Source organism: Strix uralensis, chromosome 24 (genome assembly GCF_047716275.1).
Source record: "Strix uralensis isolate ZFMK-TIS-50842 chromosome 24, bStrUra1, whole genome shotgun sequence".
In the NCBI taxonomy this organism is placed as follows: Eukaryota; Metazoa; Chordata; class Aves; order Strigiformes; family Strigidae; genus Strix; species Strix uralensis.
In genome coordinates this window covers 3,030,775-3,054,823 of record NC_133995.1, presented here as the reverse complement: position 1 = coordinate 3,054,823, position 24,049 = coordinate 3,030,775, and the positions used below count along the sequence as shown (strand labels likewise).

The 24,049-nt window shown below is 63.6% G+C and overlaps 1 protein-coding gene across 3 annotated transcripts in view; it reads right to left on the bottom strand.

Moving 5' to 3' along the window:
• Positions 1–24,009, bottom strand: part of NAV1 (neuron navigator 1) — a 78,895-nt gene extending 54,886 nt beyond the window's left edge. For all 3 annotated transcript variants that reach the window (XM_074893394.1, XM_074893395.1, XM_074893396.1), the window contains exons 1-4: positions 23,871–24,009; positions 8,915–9,526; positions 8,417–8,517; positions 5,510–6,247 (exon numbers count right to left, since the gene is read on the bottom strand). In XM_074893394.1, the coding sequence (XP_074749495.1) occupies positions 5,510–6,247; positions 8,417–8,517; positions 8,915–9,501 (1,426 nt within the window). In that variant the 5' untranslated portion in view covers positions 9,502–9,526; positions 23,871–24,009. The remainder of the gene's footprint in view (positions 1–5,509; positions 6,248–8,416; positions 8,518–8,914; positions 9,527–23,870) is intronic.
• Positions 24,010–24,049: the final 40 nt, after the last annotated feature.

Genomic DNA, 24,049 nt, shown 5'->3' with positions numbered 1-24,049 from the left:
GCTCTGGCTCCGCACTGAGCTGGAACGGATCCTCCCCCGTGCAGTGGGCACAAGCATCAGCCAAATGCTGTCCTCAGATGCTCGAGTGAGAGTGGGCAGGGAGGACCAGGGAAATTGTTGTCTGGCACCACAAGAAGCTGCATAGGAAGGCCATGAGCTGGTAACCTAAATGGGCATAACAGGGTGATGGCAGAGGGGACTCATGCCAGGGAGGGGCTGTGGGCAGAGAGACACGTGCCGCAGCATGAGAAGCCAAAGAGGCAAAGCTGGGAACAGGGGCCATCAGGAAGGGACTCTCCAGAAGGACCCGGAACTGCCACTAATTCCCCGAGTGCCACCCAAGCTGGAAGCACATTGCTCACGAGGCACCGGGACCGGGCAGGACCCATGGGTGTGCTTCTGCAAGAGCAAACCATCCCGGGAGCCCTCAGCAGTTGCTCTCAGGGGACAGCAAGGCCTTGAGGGGACATCGCCCAGGCCCACTGTGGTCACCTCCCACCAGCAGATCCCAAAGAGCATTTCCAGAACTGCATACAATTTTGCATTCATTTACATATTTTCTCAGTGGACAAATGTTGGATATGGGGGCAAGGGACAGGCAGCCATTGGGAAAGCCCCATTTGAACAGCAATTTTCAGGCTTTTTGAGGAAGGAATTTGTTTCAGCAGTACATCCCCAAATACCTTTGCCTTCAACTGTTTGCTCTGCTACTTTTCCATGGGTAATTTTGAAAGACAAATCCGGATTATTGGGGGGTTTTAGCACTTTCTGCACTGCCATTATCACTGGAAACGTGGCACATCCCAAACAGCTTCAGCAGAAAGTTCTGGGGCCCTCAGGTCATGTTTGTAGACCTTCTCCCCAGTCACTGCAGCCATCTCAGCCAGAGAGACGAGACACCTCCTACTCGCTGTCAGCTCGTGGGAGCAGGCTGGAAGCAGCAACACGACCATGTACCTCCCCCCTTTCTCCTCACCCCTACCCCAAACGCAGGAGGCCAGCTCTATGGCCAGAAGGACATAAATCCCCACCCCAACGACCTCGTCACGCAGGCGCCATCACACAGGGGCCTTAAAAGAGGAATAACGTTAGCGTGACAGCGATATCAGGACAGCCGCACCGCTTTACGAGGCAATAACTCGTTCCCGTCACTGTGAAGAGCTACTTGGTCTCTGACCTCCTTATGGTCTCCTGCCAGGGAGCCTGGCTATTGCTGCACAGTGCTGCAACCGGCCCGTTAGCATTTAATTAAACAGCCAGGAACGCCGTGGGGCTGAGGTGCTCCTTTAAATCCCATACCATGTGCCTGGCCAGCGAGGATGACCATCAGGAGGGAAGCTCCTTGGGAAGGGATACCTTGGTGAGACCATCTCCACCAGAGCTGGGAACGTGCTCGCACAGGACGTGTCAGACACCAGCCAAGCGTCTTTCCTGCACTGTGGTTTCTTTTTTAAACTGACCACAGCCAGATGTGACGTGAAGCTCCTGACCTTCAAGGAGCCCATCTGCCCATACCAGCCCCTTGGCTCTACCACCCGCTGCCCGCCTGCCCTGCCCAGGGCACTGCCCTGCCTGCGTGTCGGCACTGTGGAGGAACCAGGTGTCCACGAGCACATGCTGCCCGCCGAGGACATCCCTGCTGGGCCTCTCGGGGAAGGGTGGCATTGCCCACTCACTGCCAGCCGAGGGCTGCAGGACCGAGATGGGTTATAGCCACACCTGTGGAGGCTGGCAGGGCTGCAAAGACTCCTGCAGCGAGCATTTCGGGGAACACCATCTCCCCTGGGATCACACGTGTGTCCGCCTGGGCTCTGGCCCATGCAACACCCGCCACTTATTCGCTTATGTGAATTAGCAGCCACTTAGGAGGCACCATATACAGCAAGAGATGGCCAAGGAAACGGCTGCAGAAAGGAGCTGCCGGCTCTTGGAGGTGCTCTGGGGAGCTCTAGGTAAGTGCAGCAATCACGCTGGGCACCGCACCCCAGTGCTAACGACCTCGCCCGCAGCCCGTATGCGCCTCTGCACCTGCACGCTCTTGTCCCGCACGTGGAGACGGGCACGGCGAGCTCTGCACAGTGAGCTCTTCCACCACGCTGGCCACGCGCCCTCCATACCCTTCATCCCGTGGCCTGGCACTGGTGTAATTAGCAACCCCAGCTGCCAGCCGGCTTTGATGAGAAGCCTCGGTCTTTGGTTGACGTGAAATGTATAATTTAGATGATGGAAATAGCCTCTACAAAGCACATGTGGTTGCTGTGTCCCAGTGACCCCTCCCATCTCGCATAGGCTGCTCTGCTTTAAACGTGGTTACTTCTCCAGCAGCTCTACAAAGGCTTCAGTGCCATCAAACAGATGACACAGCGGCAGCAACCAAATGAGAGGTAACATTTGGCCACTACTAAATAAACTGTATTTTTGGCCAGCAGAGGCTTGGGAGTGCTTCTGGCAGGAGAAGCACGAGGTGGAGATGAGAACTCAGGTGTGGAGACCAAAGACGCACAAGGTCTCTGCAAGCCATCGTGTCTGGCGGAGCAGGGAGCTCGGGTTAGGCAGAGGCAGCACAGGCTTCTCAACGCAGGTCAGCAGTTCAAGGACAACAACATCTGCAGAGGCTGAAAGTCCCTGCGACCCCTGCCTCTTTCTTCCCAGCACAAACCAAGCTTGCGGGTCTTCTTATGCCACTCTGGATAGGGTGTCCTCCAGCAGACACAGCCAAACAGCTCAGGCTGATGTTTCTCTTGCCAAAGGGATCCATGAAAACAGCAGAGAAACCTTCCTTCCCTCCCAAGCACCTCCTGCAGCAACCAGGAGAAAGCCCCTACTGGCCCTACTCACCAGCCCTAGCAGGGCGTGAAGGCTACTCCCCTGAGCAAGAGGGATCCTGTCCCTTCTGGGTCTGTCCCCACCGCAAGAAGAACCTCTCCCTTGAGGAGCCAGGTTGTGGAAGGTACCGTTACCCCTGGAGAAGGTTTCATCTGCCTGGATCACACCAGACGACAAGCAAAGGGGTCAGGACCAGAAGCTCAGCGTGTGTCCAGGCTCATGCACCCCCAGCCGTGGTTCTGCTGCTGAAGTGACAGAGCGGCCACTACCACTGTCACACTGCTCCCTCCTCTGCACATCCCCAAGCTCCTGTCAGCACCCCCAGCACATGGGCTGTCAAGGACGTGCCAGGTCATGGTTGGCTTGGTTAAGTAGGTATGACTCAATGGCACAACTCCCATGAAGGTGAGAAGTACAGCCCCATGGATGGAAAGCGACGTTTCAGCAGGGTTAAGCTCCTGTCCTGTCCACCCCAGGCATTGTCCCCACCCGACACTGGACAACCAGCCCACAGGCCCCACTGCAGGAAGCCCAGCAGTCCGTACATCTTGGAAAATTATTTATTTCGGCAAATACACAGAGCAGAGGGCTTCAGAGGGCGGATTCAGCAGAGTTTGACCCTCACGGGCCAGCTGACCAAGCCTTCAGATGGTACATGCAGTTCAAAGGGATGTTCAACACCTCCCAAAGTCAAGGTCGGCCCTGTGGCCCTGAAGCAGGCCCTGACACAGGCAGGGGCTAGGCAACCACGCCAGAAACCAAAGCAGGTGTTGGGGCACTTCCGCAACCCATGGTCTTCCTCAGCGTGCGCACAAGTCCCTGTCCCGCAGGCAGGATCTCTGGTACTCCAGCAACTGCCACAAACCAGGAGTCACTCCCACATGGGCCAGTCCTGCACCCTGGGGGAAACCGCAAGAATTTCTCCTTGGGGCACTGAGGAAACCCCCATCTAAGAGCAGAGCGTCACAGGGGGACACTGAGATCCCCCCAGGCATGTCAACACCAGTGGGTGGAGATCTGTTAGTTCCACAAGTGACAAATCATCCCTCAATCCTGCCCTGCTCCCACGGCATCGGGTGTTATCCCGGCATTAGGGCTGAGGATGGATGTCCACGAGCCCAGCCGCCAGACCAGTAAGGCAGCCCGAGCCCCCGCAGCCCCTGCTGCAAGGCCGACCTCACATGTCCAGCCTGCTCGCGCCTTGAGCTCGCTCCGTGGTTTTCCACGAGCGACTTGTGCAGCCCCAGGGAGCCCCGGGGTGCTCCAGCAGCTGGGGCAGACCCCCGGCAGGGAGAGGATCGGGCAGGGTGCGCCCCATCGCTGCTGCTCCCGTGGGTGTGCGTGGCCAGGGGGCCGACAGCAATGGTCTGGGGGCTCCACGCCTGTGTGCCCGCATGTGCCCGCATACGGTGTGCCAGAGCCCCACACTGGAGCGGGGGCTGCGACACCCCGAAGGCTCCTGGAGCAGCCGGGAACCCGACTCAGCAAGCACAGCTCTACAGGCGCCTGACTCCGGCACGTACTCCAGCTCGCTCCACCTCTGCAAACCTCCCCCACAGCCCCCAGCCAGGGCGAATCTCTCCCCCTTCTCCCCACGGCAGCGCTCTGCTCACAATGCAGCCAGGAGAAGGCACCTCAAACCAGCTCTCCAAGCGCCAGCAAAGCTCCTGGCCCCTAAAAGGGGCTCCCAGGCAGGGAACTGGACACACCAGGGCCCCCGGCTCTGCCTGTACCACCACTCCCCCTGCCACCACCCAGCGAGCACCGGGAGAACCATGACAGCTGTGCAGAGCTCGTTTGCCACCTTCTCACGTCAGTCTGCCAGACCACAGCTCTTTGGGGCTGCAAACCCCGCCGTGGCCCTTGTCCAGCCGAGCCCGCTGAGCCCACGGGCGCTGCCGGGACGCAGAAGAGAGCGGGCTCCAGCGGGGAGCAGAGGGCTCCCGAGGCTGCGCCGATTCCTAGAGGTCAGCACGCAGCCGCGAGGGAAACACGAGGGCTGGGCACGCCTGGACTGAGAGCCAGCGCCGTGCCCGCGGGGCGGGCAGCAGGTCCTGAGATCAGAGGCACGGCCAGCACCGGGGGCCAGCGCTCGCTGCTCTGATGAAAACCCACCACGCACACAACAAGCTCTCAACCGCGCAGGCTCCGGGATCAAACCCGTCGGGATAGCAAGACGCAGCAGCCACGGGCCGAAACCGGCTCACGCGAACCCTGGGGCAGCGTTCTTGGAGAACCCTCCTCGGCCAGAGCCCAAGACCTTGGAGGAGCTCTGGATCTGAAGCCTCCTGCCCGAAGCACAGGCACCTCCACCGGCAGCCGCCGGCGAGAGCGGCCAAGGTCAACCCCGGAGCGAGCCACCCCGAGAGCGGGAAGCGGCTGCGGCGCGCGACCGGGCAACCTCCATTGTCTTGGGTGGGGTGTAGGCACAAGCGGTGACCAAAGACACATGGGGGAGGACAAGCTCGACTGCCACCTGCCATCCCTCGTCGCGAGGAGGCTGGAGCCAAGGCGAGAGGAGGCTGCGAGCGCCTTCCCCCTCAGCAAGGCCGACGGCGCCTTCTCCCTCAGCACCCCGGCGCCTTCCCCTCAGCGCTGGGGACACCGCCGCGGCCTCCGGCGGGTCCCTCCCGCCATTTCCCCATCCCAGCGAGGCCAGCGGGGCGCGACGGCCACAACTCACCCAGCATCTGGCTGAAGAGGAGCTGCTCCAGGTCGCCCAGCACCGTCACCACCAGCTCGGGGTCCACCTTCAGGTAGGGCTTCTCCTCCGCGCCCGCCGCCACCGCCGGCCCCTTCCCGCCCAGCAGCTCGTCGTCGCACTTGCCGCCCCCGCCGCCCCCGCCCGCCTCGGGGGCCTTGCTGAGGGGCTTCACCTCCGCGTAGGGCCCGCGGGGGATGCGGCTGGGCTTGCCGGCGGGCGGCGGCTTGGCGGGGCCGGCGGGGCGCGGCGGCAGCAGCGAGTGCTCGGAGCGGGACAGGCTCCGCGACATGGCGGGCGCCTCCCGGCCGCGGGGGCCGCCGCCGCCCCGGCCGCCCCCCCCCGCCCCCGCCCCCGTTGCCGCCGCCTTGGCCATGTCGTCGCTCCAGCGGGGCTCGTAGAGCTGCCGCTTCTTCTCGGCGTCGGTGAGGAAGGCCAGGTTGGTGAGCGACTTCTGCTTGCGCAGGTTGGAGCCGGCCGGCAGCCGCCCCTCCGCGCTGCTCGCCTTGAAGACGCGCAGCTCCGCGCCCCGCGGCCCCGCCGCCGCCGCCGTCGCCTTCGCCCGCTTCGGCATCACCGCGCCGCCGTCGGGGCCCCGCCGGTAGCCGCGCTCCTCCTCGCCCAGCTCCACGTCGGGAAGGCTCTTGAGGTTGCTCCCCAGCATCCCCGCGCTGCAACCATTTAACCCGCCGGGCGCTGCTGCTGCTGCTGCTGCTGCTGCTGCGGCACCGAGGACACACCGGGCGAGAGAGAGAGAGAAGCGCCGTCAGCGCCCGCCCCACCGGGGCGGAGCGGATCGGGACGGGGAGGAGATGGCGGGGAGGGGGATATGAACGGCGCGGCCCCACCTCGCTGCTCCGCCGCCGGCGGGACACTGCGAACCAGCGGAATGTCAGGGGCAAACAAAAAGGGCCCGCCCTCCTCCGCGCCCGGCTGGCGCGGGCAGGGGGCGGGGCGCGGCGCGCGCGCCCGCGGCGGGGCGGGGCGGGGCGGGGCGGGGGCGCGCGCGGGGAACGTGCAGCGCCGAGCGCGGCGGGACGGGAGCGCGCGGGACCCCCGGGGCGGGCGGGGCAGGAGCTCCCCGGGCGAGGCGCGGGGCTGCCCTCGATGGCCGCGGGGCAGGGAGCTGGCTGGGGGGGGGGTGAAGCCGGGGCGGGGGGGGGGGGAACGCCCCAGCACCCTGCGTGTGGAGCACCCCCTGTCCCGCCTGCCACGGTTCCCACACCCAACACTGCGCACCCATCCCCCGGGGGGCCAAAACTTCCACATTTCAGCCCAAACAGTGCTGGAAGAGCCCGGGGTGGCCCCAGGAGCCCCCCGAGGGACACTGTGGCCCTCAGACCCAGCGGGGCCTCTCCAGTGATCTGGGGGAATTGGGGAGGGGGGGGGGAAGAGGGGGAGTGGGATCTGGTTATCATCATTTTTCATTAATTACCCGTCCCTCGGGAGGGGTGAATTAAGTCTATTTGGTGACCTCACGCAGGCTGCCATGGCAACCGCCGGAAAATATTGCATTAGAGCCCATCACTATGCTGCCGAGATAAGGAGCCAGGAGGGCCAGGGGCGGCACAAGCCCCCCAGCCCGGCCCCCTGTACAGCAGCATGACCTCCCCGGGCGATTCGGGGTGCAGCCCATGGGGACGCTGAGAAGCCCCAGAATAACCCGGCCTGGATGGGACAGCAAAGGGTGGCCAAAAAAAAAATGGGTGCCCAAGCCACCCTGCTGCACCCCGCAGCCGCTCTGAGTTTGGGGGGCTTTTACAGCCCTTGTTGAGCTACGAGGCTACTGCCTGGATGCAGGGCACGCTGAGGGGGTAAATCTGGAGGTGTCATGTCATTTTGGGGCTGTCAAGGCGACTCTTGGGGCCTCCCAAAGTCCCCTGTCCCCTTCGGCAGGGCCCAACAGAGCCCCACAAGGTCCATGGGCTGTGGTGGAGGTGTGGAGCGAGGAAAAGGATCCGGCCCTTTCCCCAGCACCGAGCCAGCTCAGCCTCATCCCAAAACCTCCCCCAAGGTGAGGGGGGCAGCTGCGCTGGGAGCACGCCGGCCCCACTCCCCTCCTGCTTTCTCCCAGAAAATCCTCCCGCTCACCACTGGTTTCAGTGCTTCCCAAATGGGGGCTCAGCACTGAACCCCGTTACCCCTCTGGCTGCAGGGCGGCGGTGCCGGAGCCCCACTGCAAAGCCGGGCTGTGCCGTGAGCCACCGCGGCTCTGACCGACTTCTGTCCCTTCAAATCACTCGATGAAGCTCCCGGCTCTTCTTTTTTTTCCCCTTCCCTGAATATCCCTGGAGCATCCCACCATCCTCCGCTGCCGCTGCCCTGGCAACCGCCGCCCCAGCATCTCCTCCAGCAGCCGCCCCCCCAAAGCAAGTGCCAGAGGGGACTGGGGTGTCCCCAGTATTGCAGCAGGGAGATGGCATCGGGGCTCATCCAGCCCCCGAGAAAGGGGGTGTCCCCGCGGTGGGTGTGGGGAGCCAGGGCTGCCATGGCATCCGCCTCCGCGCCAGCTCTCTGCCGACTTCTTGGAAATGGGTCATTCCTGGAGCTCGCTGGGAAGGGGCCAAGCGGGTGATGTCCCGGCGGCGTCACCGGAGGGGACGGTTCCCCCATGCCAGAGCTGCTGTGGGGGATGCTGATGCCCGGGTCAGGCCACGCTGCTGGGTGTAGTTTTTTGGCTGTGGGGGGGCTGTGCTGTTCCCAGGGGAGTTGGGGCACCTCCTGCATGGGGGTTCCCCCTGGCCGCCCCACTGACCTCCATCCCCAGCTCCCGTTCTGGCACGGGGCCGCGGGGGTCTGAGCTCCGGCATGAGCCTCTGCCCCCCGGCACCGTCCAGGCAGCGCCCCGGCAGGACCCCTGCATCCCCAGCAACCCCCCCCCAGACTCACTCAGGCCTCCGGCTTTGGGGTCTGGGTCAGGTCCCTCCGCAGGACCAGGGCACTCGTCACGCGGGGATGTGGCCCTCTCCTCCTCCTGGTCCTCCTGCAGCCTGGGGACAGAGCGGGGTGAGGGTGGGGGAGCAGGGGTGCATCGCAGGGTGCAGCCGGCTGAGGACCCCCAGGAGATGGAGACACAGTGCCTTCAGCTCTGCCAGGGTTTGGGGACAATGGTCCCAGGGCAGGGGGGGTCCAAGGGCACCCCACTCCCCACTGAGACCACCCCCTGCCCCACACCAGCTCCCATGGGTGCCCCAGGAGCCCCCAGCACCTCAAACCCAATGGGAACCCTCCTTTGGGGGCAGACCCCCCAGACCCAACCCCACCATTCCCCATGGCCACCCCTGCTGTGCAGGCCTGCCTCCCCCTCTCCCTGTGTCCCCCTGTCACCACGTCCCCCTATCCCCATGCCCCCCCAGAGCCCCATGCCCCCAGTCCCCAGGGACTCACCGGTACTGGAAGGGTGCCACGGTGGCGGTGATGGGATGGCTGTGGGGGAGGCCTGAGGAGAAGGTGATGGCCCCTGACCCAAACACGGGGCCCCTGCCCTGCGAGCTACCATGGGGCTCATCCCCCATCCCCTCCGTGGCCACCCCACTGCCCTTCCCGGGGGACTCCCCTGGTCGCCCCCCACCCCTGCTCTGCGCAGTGGGGGCTTTGGGCAGCTCGGTGGGCTCCCCCACCCTGCCTGCCCCTCTCCTCCCACTGCCCGCTGCCTCTGGCCACTTCCCGGGGGACACCAGAGGTCTCGCTGGGGCTTTCTGCCCCCCACGGAGGGGGACGCCGGGGCTGCCCTCCCTGCCCTTGGCCAGCTCGTGGCCAGTGGCTCTGGCAGCGTCTTTGGGCTTGAGGGTCTTGGGACTGGGGGTCAGAGCCTTCCCTGGCCGGGGGGACAGAGCCCCATGGGGGACAGGGGTCCCTGGCGTGCTTGGGGGGGCCATGGCATGCAGCTTGCCATGAGCCATGGCACGGGGCACCGGGATGGCGGAGGCGTAGTGGCTGCGGCCGGCAGGGTTGACGTTGGCCATCCCGTTCATCCTGAGGAGGCGGCTGCCAGCGAGGCTGTGGGGGGGAGAGGAGGGTTGAGCAGTGCCTGGCATGGCGAGGGGGTGGGCATGGGGGGTCACCCACATCCCCTCAGCCACACCGGACCTTGGTCTTGGCCCCCACTGACCGTAGGTGCTCAGTGTCCCCATTCTGGGAGGAGGCCACTGCATCCCACAGCCCAGGGTGAGGGGACACGTGTTGTCCCCGACAGGGATCCAGAGGGCCAGAGCACACATGACAGTGAGATCCTCCCCCAGGGACCCTGTGTAGCCCCAGCCCCAACCCCCCAGGTCCCTCTGGCAGGTTCCTGCAGCAAGGTCACACGGGCACAGACCCTCACCACAGGCAGGATGGGCCCCTCTTGGCCACCCGAAACCTTCTCATGGTCGCCAAAATCACCTCCTGGTCAACTGAGACCATCTCCTGGCCACCCAAGACCATCTCCCAGACACCAGAGGCCATCTGTTGGCCACCTAAGATCATCTCCTGGTCATCCATCTCCTGATCACCCAAGACCACCTCCTAGTGCCATGAGGACCGCTCTCTCATGCCACTCCTCAGGCCATTACTGGTGTCTGAGCCCCATCTCTGCCCCCCCATCCCCAACATTGCCCTACGTGGTGCCAACAACCCCATCTCACCATGCTCCTGCTCTCATCTTGCCCCACAGTGACTCTCCCTGGCACCACCACCCAGATGGTGCCCCGCATCCCCTTGCCTTGGCGTTTTGCTCCGTGCAGATGAGGACGGGGACTCAGTGCACCACCCCATGCCACCCAAAGCACGCATGGGCGCTCAAGGCCATCTTTGCTACCACTGGTGACAGGGACATCAGCATGGTCACAGCTAGTGGAGAAGTTCATCTCTCCCACAGTCAGAGCAGAGCTCAGCAGGAGAATCAACCATGGAGCAAAGTTCCATCTCCAACCATCTCCCAGCTGCAGCCCTCCAGGAAAAAACCCTCAAAACTCAAAAAGAAAAGTTTTCTCCAGGGGATGGAGTGGTCTCCAGAAAGATGAGGAGATGTGGCTCCATGGGCGCCTGTGCCAACCTCTGCTCCCTCGCTCCGGTACAGCCGCAGTGAACCGAAAGGCAAACAGACACCGGGTGCCACAAATCTCCCAAGACACACATTTTGTGGGTCACTCCAGCACGGTTTCGCTCAGCCTCCTTGAAGAAAAACCTCTGGGGAGGGGAGCAGAAGCTTTTTGGGGTCCCTGAGCATCCAGGTCAGCCCCTTGCAGTCCCCATCACCCCCAGGGGGGTTTCTCTCCCTGGGGCTGGCTTCGGGCCGGGTGGGTGCAGCGAGCACAAGTGGGGCTTTGTGCAACCGCCCCAGCGAGCGCTTTCGGGGCTGCTCTGGAGCCGAACGAAGCCATCCCTGGCGGGCTGGGGGGACGCTGCCGCCCAGGTACGGGGCCGCACACAAGCCGCTCTGTTTGCAGCCCGGGACCAGCAGCCTGGCTGCCTTTCAAACCACCCAGCTGAGACAGAGCTTCTCCGGAGCTGGAGGAGGTTTCTTGGCAAGCTGTGGGGTGAAGGGCGACAGCTCCCATCACCCATTGCATCTCCTGGCAGAGGGGGTTGCATAAGCAAGATCCAAAAATGCCCCAAACTGCCTCATTTTGCCTCTTCCCCAACCTACAGCTGCCCTGAGCCCTGCTCCCCCCAGGCTTTTTGGGGGGCTGCGAAGACCAAGCCTTGCCCAACATCCCCCGCAGCGAGTCCCCAGGGGTGGCCACGTCCCTGCCACAGGCAGCGCTCGGGTAAACACAACCAAATTCCCTTCTGCCAGACCCACATGAGCTGGATCACTTGATCAATGGAGCTGTGGGTCACGGGGAGAAGGGCTGATGCAGCAGACAAGATCTCAGCATCACAGCACCGACTCCAGTGCCAGCCAGGAGCTACAAAGGTCTCTTCAAGGCAATTTTGATTAAGGGGAGAAGGGAACCGACACACACAGCTCTGGGCTTGCTCTTGTTGAGGCCTCTGAAATGGCCGGGGAGGTTTTCTGTCTCCCCACATCCTGGCTCAGACGTCTCCACCTCCCCACGGCGCCAGTGGAAGGAGGAAGCCCTGGGACAAGGCATTTGGGGGTGTCTGGGACCGATCCGTCCCCACGCCACTGCGAGGGGTGAGATGGAGACGGGCACTGGGGCTCTGCCACCTCCGCGCTGGCAAATCGGTCTGGATCTGGCCCCGGTGGGCAACCCCAGGCCCCAGTGAGGGGCCCTGTGCTGGCACCAGCCTGCACCCAGGGGTGCTGGGGGGCAGGCGGCAGGAGCCAGGCGGAGGCCATGCAGGGCTTTCCCTGCACCCGTGGGATGTCCTTGCACCCACAAGGGTCGCTCCTAGGAGCACAGCAGCTGGGGCTCAGCACCCAGCACCCAGCACCAGCCAGGAGCTGGAGACCAGCACATCCCCACGGGCACAATGCTCCCAACCCCACTCTGCAGCCCAACCTGCAGCAAACAGCAGCAGCAACCGGCTCCCCTCAAACCTTCAGCCCTTTTCCAGGTTGTGCCCCACAACCCACACTTACAAACCCCAATTTTGCACTTTTTTTCACTCTCTTTATCTCAGTCCCTTGCCCCAGGAGCGCTGTGTCTGGGGCCAGAGCCATTCATAGCCTTGAGCTGCAAAACACCTTGTGCAAATGCTGATGGGGGTTGACCTTCCTCCCCATAAGTGCGAGGATGCCCGGGATGGGGCCGTGAGCCAGCAAAGCTCTGGCCTTGCAGACACGAGTGGTTAAACCACCGACCACAACTCACCGATTTCACCCTTGAGGTCCTTGCACGAACATCTCCAGCCCCAGGGGCTGCTGCTGGTGGGTTTTCTCCTAACACAGAGGGAGATCATCTGCCACTGCCTCCATAAAGCCGGTCTTGAGCTCCTCTTAACTAACTCAGAAGCAAAAAAAAAATCATCTAGATTTATGCTACGACCTTACCTTCACTATCACCTTCTGAGCGTCACCAGCATGCAACACCCCTCCAGTCCTGACTGATCACCGGACACATGGCATTGGGGCTGTAACCAGGTTTTATAGATTTTTTTCCCGGTCTATTCACTTTGGACTTCCCTCTCATGGACACAACTTCCATTTCTTCTCTCCAAGCCCACCAGCAGCCACTTCTCTGCAATGCCGCTGCTGCAGCAGGAGCCAAAGCTGCCACATTGGCCACAAAAAAATCAATCCTCCTCTTGTGCTTGCAGGGCTGAGGTTTTCTAGGAGATGCCAACACCTACTGGGAGCCAGGCTCTGGAGCCGTCCCCTCCTTGCAGCACACACCTTGGGGGTCTCAGAGGACACCCATCGCTTCGCTGCACCCAGAATGGGTCACCCCGGGTGACACGGGGGCTTCCCTGGGGCTGGGCAAGGGGAGATGTGTTTGCAGCCCCGCTCCCCCAGGCTGTAACACCAGCCGGACCCTCGGGCTGGGGTCCTGCACCCAGGGATGCCACTAAAGGGATAAACCAGAGCAATTTCCACCAAGTCCCTGTTTCCCCCATCAGCCCCAGGAGGAGCCGCTCCTGTGCCAAGCAGTCCTCCTACTCATCCCATCATTTTAGCAACAAGCACAAACTAGAACCATTCCCGGGAGAGATTCAGCCCATTCTTCTTCCACACAAATTCTTCATTTGCCTCCAGATTGATTTCTACCCCACCCAAACTCTGCCCCCAGGGAGCGGGTCCCCCCCGGCGTGTGCCCCACGTGCTGCGGTGGCAGGGGAGCGGGCGAGCGCCGTGTCACACTGTGTCACGCTGGCGTCCTGCCGCCGCTTTGCCCGGCTAAAGCAGGTTATGGCTTGACCTAGATAGACACAGGCGGCTCCTCTGCAATTAGCTCGAAAGGGAAATGACTTTCTCCCTTAATCCAGCCTGGCCACAGGATCTCTGTGTCTCTCTGTCTCTCGGGTACCGGCTGCTGCTCATCCTCTGGGTAACGTGAGCACAAAAAACTTGCACCTGATGTTTTAATTCTGGGACTTCCAGCTGCCAGATGGGTTTTTGGCCCTGTCACCTCCCCATGTAACAACTTGGGATCACTGGGTCTGGTGCTGGTGGAAGGCAGCAAATGCACGAAAGGTATTTTAGCACAGGGGATACTTTGGAGAAGTCACAGCAGTGCTGCAGGCAGCAGAGCCCTGCCTGGGTGCCGGGGCTGAGCCTCCCTGGGCAGCCAGAGATGCTCATATCCTGGTTGGGGGGAGGATGCTTGTCCCAGCTACCTCCAGAGCTCAGGTCTGGAGCTCTGGGCCAGTATCTACTGGCTCCAGAACTGAACTTCAGTTTTCCCTGAATTTTAAACCTGAAGACGAGGTGGTTTCTGATCCCTTGGGATGATGCCATCCACAGAGACATGGGGTTCACACTGAAGGAAAATGAAACAGCCTTGGCTGAGCCATGTCCTTCATCCCAGGACAAACACAACCCAGCACATCCCTGAAGGCATCTCCTTCAAAGTGGCATCTGTTGTGCTCGGAGCTCGAGCTACTTCCTCAGCCTGGTGTCCAAATGCATCTCACACGTGCAATTTTGGCAGCCAGAAATTAATACAGGGACCTGGAGCCCAAGTCTCATTTCGTGTCCCAATTTTGCATGTGAGGGGTCACTGGAGCATCCCCAGCAACAAAGCAGATCTGCTCTGGAGCCTTCTCTCACCTGAGCAGAGCTGGGAACAGCCGCTCCCATGGCTCTGGGCCCCCCCGCCGTTCCCGGCTCTGTGCTGGGGCTACGCTGAGCGGCCAGAGCCCCTGAATCCTCCGCGATGCCTCGGAGGGATCCAACCTCCAGCTCTCCCATGGTCTCGAGAGAACAGCTAACAGCTCTGCAAGCGTTTCGCTCTGTTCCCGAAGTGTTTTGGGGTGACTTTTACAAACCAGATAATATTCACTTCTCTTATCTCTGGCAGCTGAGAAATCCCTGCTGGGGATGAAACTTCGTCCTGCACCCCTGGGATAATTGTGGCAGGAGTCTGAGCATGAACTCTTAGTGATGCAAAAAGTTATTAAACACTTCAGCCTCTGCTGGCATCTTGCTGCTGCTCCGTGCCTCAGTTTCCCCACCCTGACACAGCCTCTGCTAGGGGTGAGAGAGCTGAAACCAGGCTGATAAATAGGAATCAAGGAGGATGGAGCTTTCTCTGGGTGTGTGGGGCTGCAGAGCAGCTCTGTAAACCGGGAGCCGTCCTGGAGACATCCGCAAGACCAGCAGCATGGGGAGGGGAGGGGGGGGGGGGGTGCTGCAGCAGAGCTGATGGCTCTGGATGTCCCTGCGGGGGTGCTTGGGGGCTGCAAAGCATCCTCAGTGTTTAAGGGTGAGGAGGGAGGGGGGCAGCCCGGGGATGAAGCCCCGTGTGTGAATGGCCTGAGGAGCTGAGACCTTGCCAAGGGACAGATCCTGGTGCCATGACACCCCTCGAAGTTGCCACATGCACCTCACAGCCCTGTGCAGGATCCGGCCCCGAGCTGCCTTCAGGGATGGCTGTGCTCCAGCGCGGCCTCCTGCCCGGCACGCTCGGGAAGGATGACAAAGAAAAGGCTCCTTGTGACACAAGGGACATAAAACTTTCCTAAGAGAAACAGAGGGAGCAAGGGCAGGAAGGAGCCTTCAGAGAAGAACAAGCTGCCGATTCAGCCGTCAGCCCCATCTCTCCAGCCCCCACACCCTGGCCGAGCCCTGGCCTGCCCGCCAGCCGGTGTCACAGCCTGGGACATTGCCACCACCCGCATTGCCGGGGCCTCAGGCTGGGTCCTTCCCCCGGGGAGGTCTCACCGCTTCCCTCTCCCTGCCCCTCCGGAGGGGCAATGCTGGGGCTGGCTGGTTCGACGGCCCAGGCTGGGTGCAGGCAGGTGGTTCTCCTGGGTACAGGCAGCAGATGGGCAAGCGGGTGGGAGAGGAGACCCGGGCAGCCCCAGCTCTGCCTGCCCTGGCTGGCTGTTTCCCCACAGCACGATGCCGGGGGGCTCTGGGAGTTGCTGAGAGATGAGCTGCGGGTTGGGGCGGGCAGAGAAGGACAGAAACCGCCTGTTGTCGGAGCAGAGATGCCCAGCCCTGCAGCCACAGCACTAATCTCTGCTTTAGCCACTCCATGGCAATCCCATTAAGCATTTAGCCTACTTTAATAAAACCTTGCTCTGAGCAAAGTTTAGCTCTCAGCTGGACCGACTGCAGCAGTCTCTGCCGCCAAAAGCCCCGTATGTGGCAGTGAAATTGAGCTCTACCCAGGCTGGGCTTTGTCTGGCACAAATCCTGCTGCGGGGATGAGGATGGATGCTCCGGGGCTGGGACAGACCCCGGGAGCCATGCAAGGGTCAGTGCGAGGGTCAGTGTGGGGGTCAGTGTGGGGGTCAGTGCGAGGGTCTGTGTGAGGGTCGGTGCGAGGAGCCCCGACGCCGAAAGCCTCTCCCTGGCCACAGCATCTGGGAACATCCCGGCTCCTGGTGCCATGGGCCACGCGGCCCCATGGCCCTTCCCTGTCCCACCACCCCGTCCCCACCTCGCAGGTCTGTCCCTGAGGCTGTTACTGCCTGTGACATCCCCTGAGCCGGGGGCGGGGGGGGCTCGGGGCAGCGGTGTCCCCTCCGCCGGGCAGGACCCCCCGTGGGGGGACATCGGGGCTGCCCGGTGCCGGCTCGGGGCGGAGGAGCCAGCCCCGACCCCCGTTCCCACCCCGCTGGGGCACCGGCAGGGCCGGGGGGTCGGGGGGCAGCGGGGGCGGCCCCGGTTCGCGGCGCTGGGGACGTTCAGGAGGCGCCGGTGCTGGACAGCTCCGCCCCGCGGCGCCGCCCCCGCCCGGTACCGCCCCCCCGGCCCCTGCCACCCCCCGGCCAGTGTCACCCCCCCGGCCCCTGTCACCCCGCGGCCCCTGTCACTCCCCCGGCCCGTGTCACCCCCCCGGCCCCTGTCACCCCCCCAGTCCCTGTCACCCCCCGGCCCCTGTCGCCCCCCGCCCGGTGTCACCCCCCGCCCGGTACCGTCTCCGCAGCCGGTACCGCCTCCCCGCCTGGTGCCTCCTCCCGGGACCGATGCCCCGACCGGAGCCGGTGTGGCCTTCCCGGGCCGGTATCACCATCCCCGGGCGGCACCGCCTCCCCCAGCCGGTGCACCCCTCCCCTGGGCCTGTGCCTCTCCCGGACCCGGTGTCCGTCCCCCCCGCAGGCCGGTGTGTGTCCCCCGGGCCGGCAGTGCCCGCACCCTGCCCGTGGCCAGTGCTGCCTGTCCCCTTTGGGCCACCACCGCCTGCCCGGGGCCAGCAGAGCAAGTCCGCAGGGACCAGCCCAGCCCGTCCGGGGTCACACGGCCCCCCCCGTCCTGCGGCTGTCTGTCTGGGGCCGGTACCATCTGTCCAGAGCCTGGTGCCATCTGTCCCCCCAACAGCACTGCCTGTCACCTCCCAGTGTCCCCCGCACCCTTGGGTGACCAAGGCAGGGCTGCCCCGCCATGGGGTGACACCCCGCTGAACCTCCTCCAGATGTCTCTGCCGCAAAGACCCGCCGGGGAGGAGGGTTTAGGTTGTGCCTGGGGGGGTCTCACGCTCTCCTCAGCCTCCCTGCTCCCCCCGTGGCACAGGAGCCGCCGGGCGCCGCAGAGCCCTGGGTCACCAAAAAGCAACATCTCCCATTGCACCTCCCAAAAGCTTCAACACCCCCCAAACCTCCCCAAACCTCCCCAAAATCTCCCCTAAACCTTCCCAAAACCTCAGTGCTGCCAAGGGCCCGAGGATCCCCCCAGCAGACCCCCCAGACCAGATCAAGCCCTCGGCCAGGAGCCGTCCCGCAGCCCAGCGCTCGGACGGGTGACGTGGATAAACTTCTGTCTGGGCCAAAACTCTCCGAAGCCAGTCGCATCATTCATTTGGCCCCACGTTCCTGCTGCATCGCAGACCTGGCCCGTTGCTCCCGGGATTTTTGAGCAAGAGCAGATGTCGCAGGGTCTGTGTTCACCCCCACTCCCGCCGTGCGGAAACAGCCCCCCCTGGTCGTCAACCCTTGAAACCTGGAAGCCCCCGACACATTTTGGCTCTGCTGAGCGGGGCAGTGGGGGAGGCAGCTGCACAGTGGGGCTGCGAAATGCATTAACTCAGCAGATGCTGTCGCGTTCGCACGCGTCTGTGTGTGGTGGGATGGTTGGGGGGTGGCTCAGCTTGCCTTCTCCCGTCCCGTCCCGGGCAGTGCATCCCCGGCACCCCCAGCGCTCACTGATGAGACCCTCGCTGCCTGTCCAACACTCAGCTCTCCAAGCCCACAAGCAGGCAGAGCGAGGTCTTGGGGCTATACAAAAAAGTCATTTTTTTCCACCAAAGCTAGGATTTAGGATTTAAGGACTTTAAGGATTTAAAAACCGCTGCGGGGAGCGTGAGGTGGGTAACGCAGGGGACGCAGCAAAGGGCTGGGCGTAACATGGTCCAAAGCGGGAGCTTTAACCCTGAGAGCCTGAGGTGGGGATGTGCCATCACTGTGTCCCTCCCCGCAAAGCAGCTGAGCTGCAGCCGGGACATTTTTAGATGCTGAATCTGCTTTGGGTGATGAACCAGGTGAGGGAAAGTCAATTCATGGCTCCAACTCCCAACTGAACTCCCCAGTCACCCCTGCTACGGACTATACCCACCACGAGCAAAACTTCCCTGGCTGGTCTTACCTGGGCAAGTGGGACAAATCTCCCCTCAGCCCGATAATCCCTCGTATAATAAATAAATCCACTTCTCTCACATCCAGGACTCTTCCCAGCCGCATTCGCACCAAGAGCCCTCACGCCCGATTGTACCCCAAGGGGGTTTCCCTTGGGACAACCGGGTATTTGCAATGGAAAGCAAAAGCCATGGGGAGCCCTTAATGGGATGAGTGGATTTTCCAGTGAGCTGCAAATCTGCAGCGGCTGCTGGCAAATACCTCCCTGCTCAGGACTTGGGGGGCTGCAGGGGGTTGCAGTCCAAGCGTGAGTGGCTGCCTGCCACTGCCAGACTCAAGTGACACGTGGCCCGGAGGAAGCCCCGTCCCCTGGGGTTTATCAGAACGACCCTAAGTGTGTCCCTGATGCCACCGTCCCCAAAGAGCTGAGGACTGCCACTTACACACGTGGCTGGAAGAGGCGGGCAGGGTCTGGCAATGACCCCCTCGACCCCAGTACCAGCCCCAGAGCAGGCAGCAGCTCCTGTCCCACCACCCTCTTACACCTGAAATGAAACCTCCTGCTTCCAAGGGATGCGGCTAATGGAGCCACCGTGGGTCCATCACACCCGGAGGATGCCTGGCTTTCCCAGAGGGGAGCCCGAGCATCCCTCGAGCATCCCTTGAACACCCACCTGCCCACAGTGAGCAGCCCGTGTGAGGATGGCAGCTCTCCTGCCTTCCCCCTCGCCCACCCTGCAGTGCGTATCCCCTGCCCTGTACGCCCCGGCGGGGAGCCGAGGGGCCAGCAGCGAGGGAGGGCACAGAGCCCAGCGGGGCGAGGGGCAGGGGAGGAGAGGGGGAAGGGGTGGAGGAGAAGCCGTGATTTATCGCCCGGCCCTGAGCAGGGGGAGTTTCCGCTGCCGGAGGTGACGCTGCTTGGCCGCATCCGCACAAGCCCCATGGTCGTGTCCGGTGGGATGAGGATGGGGGACGAGCACAAACCCGGTTCCTCCAGCTCCCACCTCTGCTCCTCCACGGGAGCGAGAGAACCCAGGGAACCCAGGCAAATACTGGGAGGCATTAACTCAAGCACTGGCTCCCACCCCAAAACCCCTCCCCACAGCAGAGTCAAGACCTTCAGAGCCCAATTCCCACATCCCAGCGGTGAGAGGATGCCAGGTCACCAGTGCCACTGCCCCAGCTGGTTGGGTGGCTTGTCCCCACCTGTCCCCTCCTCGTGCGATGCCTTGGGGTACCCCAGCCCCTGGTGCCTGCAGGGCAGCACCCGGGCTCCTGGCTTCATCCCCTCCATGGCCGAATCCTGCCCCGGTGCACAGCTGGCGTGAAAGGCAGCTCCTGCAGCAGGGGCTTGGCTGAGTCCAGCCCCAACCGCGGGAGCCGCAACATAAATCACGGCGGGTTAAAGCACCGGTGGGTGCCGGGGGGTGACGCTCCCACATTTACATGGGGACACATGGAACGCAGGTGGAAGCAGGGCAGGAGCTAGGGTGGCACCAGGACATTCAGCTGAGCCTTTCATGGACAGGGGTTTGCAGGATGTGACCCTGCAATGAAGCAACGTGCAGCCACTGCAGGTGCTCACGGGAACCCCGCGCAGAATTGAGGTGACCCAGAGCCCCCCAATACGGTCCTGGGGGACAGCGATAGTGTTACAGGTAGTTTGGGGGCTGTGCTAAGATGGGGCATTGACCAGACAAGCTTGGAGCAGCACTGGGGGGACCAAGTCCCACAGCCAGAGGCAGCTTCACCCCAGGTCCTGCCCTCCACATCCCCCCTGACCCCCTGGGAAGCAGCAAAGTTCCAAACTCCCCCTCATGCCGCTCAGCCGGGACCTCTCCTCCCAGTTAACAAAAATCCTGCTTTCTCCAATTATTGTCACTTCCCATGATGGTATCAGTGGGTGCTGACTGCCAGAGGCTCCTCCAGCCCCTCTCCCCGTGAGCATCCCCTAATCCAGGCAGTTAACCTGGTGGCAGTGCCCAATGCCCATGACACTGCCCAGACCCCGCAGCATGGCCAGCACAGAGCTCGTTAGAGGTCACCAGAGAAGCCATCAGAGACAGGGACAGATTGGTGGCCAATCCGTCATCTGGAAGCACTTGAAGAGGACCCACAAGTGTTGGCAATTTGCCACCCACCTGCAGCCTGTGCCTCAGTTTCCCCATGAGCTGACATCGGTCTCATCACCTCCTACGGCCACCGACTGTCCCAGCAGGTCCCAGATCCCCAGAGTACGTTTCTGGGGGCTGGCACTCCTCTGGGCTTGGTTAGGGCTTGGGGACTGACCCTGCCCAGTGGGGACAGGCTGGTGACATGAGCTGGGGTTTCCCTGGGGACACACAGGATGGCAGGCAGGGCTGTGGGAGCACAGAGGGTGCTGTCCCCTGCTGCCACCCAATGGACATCCCAGTCAGGTGACCAGGGACTGTCACCATCTGCCAGCAGCATGGTGGAGGGCGGTCACCATGGTGGTGGGACTGGAGCTGAGGACTCCCATCCTATACTGGTGTTCCCATCCCAAGCTGATGTCCCCATCCTATGTTGGTGTCCCCGTCCCATACTGGCATTCCCATCCCAGGCTGATGTCCTGATCCCATGCTGGTGTCCTCATCCCAGCAGGCATCCCCATCCCAGATTGATGCCCCCCTGTCACTTTGCTGGTGCTGGAGCTTGTCGGAGCTCCCCAGTGAGCGAGTGCAGGTGAGGGCACGTCTCACCGGATCAGTGAGCAAAAGTGACTCTGCGAGGGCCACGGGCACGGCCAGGCACCCCCCTCCCCACAGCACCGACTGCAGCTCTCCCAGCTCCGCACGGATCCTGGTCCAGCCAGGGAGGAGCAACGTGGCCCCAGGTCCTCACCTGTTGGGTGCCAAGCCCGGTGGCACTGGGGAGAGGACAGGGTGCCCGAGCCCGGTGGCACCACGTTCCCACGACAGCTCCAGCCAGGCCCAGCAGAGGTTGGTGGCTCAGCCTGGGGGGTGCCGGGGCCTGCAGTGGCCCCGCGGGGTCAGGGGTCCAGCCAGCCCCAGGCTCAGTGGCTGCACCCCGAGCACCAGCTCGGGGGGGGGTCACCTCCCCCCCCCATCTGCCTGTGACCCAGGCACAGTGTCCTCCCCCCCGGGGCCGGGGCCCCGCTCCCGTCCGCAGGCGGAAACACCTTTTTCCTGTCCATGGCGGAGGGGGGGGGGGGGGGGGGGTGGGAGGGGGGTGGGGTGGTGGTGTGTGTGCAGCAGGAAGAAACCTCGTATCTCGGTGGGTTATTTATAACCTGCTGCCAGCGAGGCCAGCCGGATCAGCCCGCAGCGTCCCCACTTGCACCCCGAGCCCTGCTCCAGCCCCTGCCAGCCCCATTCCTCACCCCCATGCCTCTGGCCATCTTTGTCTCTGTCCCTGTGTCTATCCCCATCCCCATCGTCCCCCATATCCCATCCCATCCCATCCCACCCCATCCCATCCCATCCCCAGCCCTCTCCGTGTCCCTACACACCAAGACTCAGCCTGGAGACCCCCTTAGCAGAAGGAGGTGGCCAAATCCTGCCCTGGGGACATCATTCCCCTCCCAACCACCACCAGAGCTCACCCATCCCACCCTGTCTCCCCCTGTTCAGACCCACCCTGGCCCCTTGGGAACAGGTCCCCTGTGCCGGGGACATGTGACAGGGCCAGATCCAGCCCATGTCCATGTCCCAGGAGCCTTTTGTCCCATTCAGTCCCGGGAAAACATTGGGGGTACACTGAGGCACGGGGCTGGCAGGGCGCGGAGGGCACCGAGGTGGGCACAGGCTGTGAGCTGGATGAGGGGAGCTGCCCGGGCTATGTGCAGGCAGAGCAGGCAGAGAGCAGGCAGCTCTTGCCCACCCATAGAGGCCACGGGCAGCCCTGCACCCCACAGCACCACACGGGCAGTTACTCAGCGTCTGCAAAATGACTCAGCCAGGATCCGGCCAGGCCAGCTGGGACTTCCTGACTCAGCTTCCCCGGCTGCAAAACTGGGGGGGGTCCAACCCCACCTTTCAACAACACAGACACCAACATACTCCGCTGGGCGTTGCAGGGAGCTCCCCCCATCCCCGTGACCCGCCCTGGATACACCCGGACACTCTCCAGCACCGGGGATGACAGCACGAGCAGCTACTGCAAAGCCCTGGGGAGCGCAGGCAGCACCCCAGCAACCATGGGCAAACCCCGCCTGCGTGGGGGCACGCACTTGCCCGCTTGTGGCTGGCCAGGGCATCCGGCGGGGACGGCTGTGGGACCGGCAGCCCGGCACACCCAGGCTCCCTTGGCTTTCCTCCCAGTTGTTTTTTTCCTAGGTGAAATCCAGGAAAACAGGAGTCCCAGCACACACACGCTGCAGGTCTTCACGGCTTCCCTCCTGTGGGGTAGTGGGGGACACGGCCCGTGCTGGAGTCACCTCTGCTTTCCCCCTGTGCCATCGCGAAACCTGGCTGTGACGCTGCCAGCCCCACAGGAGCCATCCCGCGGGGGGCCTGGGGATGCTCTGCCACCACAGGGATGCCCGGCCACCCTGGCCAGTGAGCCCTTGGGTGGGGTGGCCGAGCGTCCCCGGAGTGGCCAAGTATCCCCAGGGTGGCCAAGCACCCAGCAGGGAGAAGCCATCAGGCTCCCGGCCCCTTTGCTATTGGTGAAACCAACATTTTAAAAAAAGACGAAGTCCCCACTGCCCTCCCTGCTGCCCCATGGTGACACGGGGCCGCATGGCCCTGGGCACCCATCCAGGGAGCACCCATAGGTGCCTGTAGCCCTGCAGCACCTTCCCATGCCCAAAATGAGGGCAGACACCACGAGCTGCTGGCACTGACCTGCTCTGCCTGCGGAGAGGAGATGTGAGACAGCACAACACGCGTCTTCCCACTCCAGGGCCGCTCTCTGGAGAAGCGTCCCCCATTTCAGCAGCCCCCGTGCCTCAGTTTCCCCCTGTCACCCTTTGTGGGCACTGCTGTCCCCCCCCCCCGGGGCTGGTCTGGGGACGCAAGGCAGGAGCAGGCAGCAGCGTGCCTCCAGCACCGTGGTGGCTTCCCGCAGTCCCCCTCTGCTGTGGCTGGGGACCCCCACTTGGGGCAGGGGACACCGGGGGACACTGGGACACAGGGACTTGCCAGCCTGGCCACACTGCTCCTGGGACCACCAACGCTGCAGCTCCCACTGGTCCCCGTGGAGAGGTGGGGACACCGGGGAGCACGGGGGAGGGGACATGAGGGGGCTGCCCCAAGTGCCAGGCGGTGCCAGCCCCCCCAGACGCTGCCTGTCACCCCCCGTCCCCACCAACCTGTCCGCCATGTCACCGCTGGTCCCCGCAGCATGACCCCCTCACCTCGGTCCCCACCGGGGTGTCCCCCATCATCCGCCATCCCTAGCAGGGTGCCCCCCATGCCTCCCCGGTCCCTACGGGGCGTCCCCCATCACTGCCGGTCCCCACCAGGATGTCCCCTCTGTCACCACCGGTCCCCACAGGATGTCCCCCATCACCCCGGCTCCACCGGAGTGTCCCCCATGTCACCGCCGATCGCTGTCGGGGTGTCCGCCATCACTGCCGGTCTTCGCCGGGCGGCGGGGGGGGGGTCCCCTTGTGCCTCACGCCCGGTCCCCGCGGGGTGTCCCCCCGGTCGCCACCGGGATGTCCCCCCATCAGCCCCGGTCCCCACCGCGATGTCCCCCACCGGCCCGCTCCCCGGTGCCCCCGCGGGGCACTCACCGCTGGCTGCGCCCCGTCCCGCCGCGGGCAGCGCCCGGTGCCGCCGCCGCTCGCAGACTGGCGGAGCGGCCGAGGGACCCCGCGCCGGGCCGGGCCGGGCCGGGCCGGGGGAGGAGTCGCGCAGGCCCGTGCCCGCCCCCGGCCCTCCGGCCCGGCCGCCCCTGCCCCGCTCGGTCCCT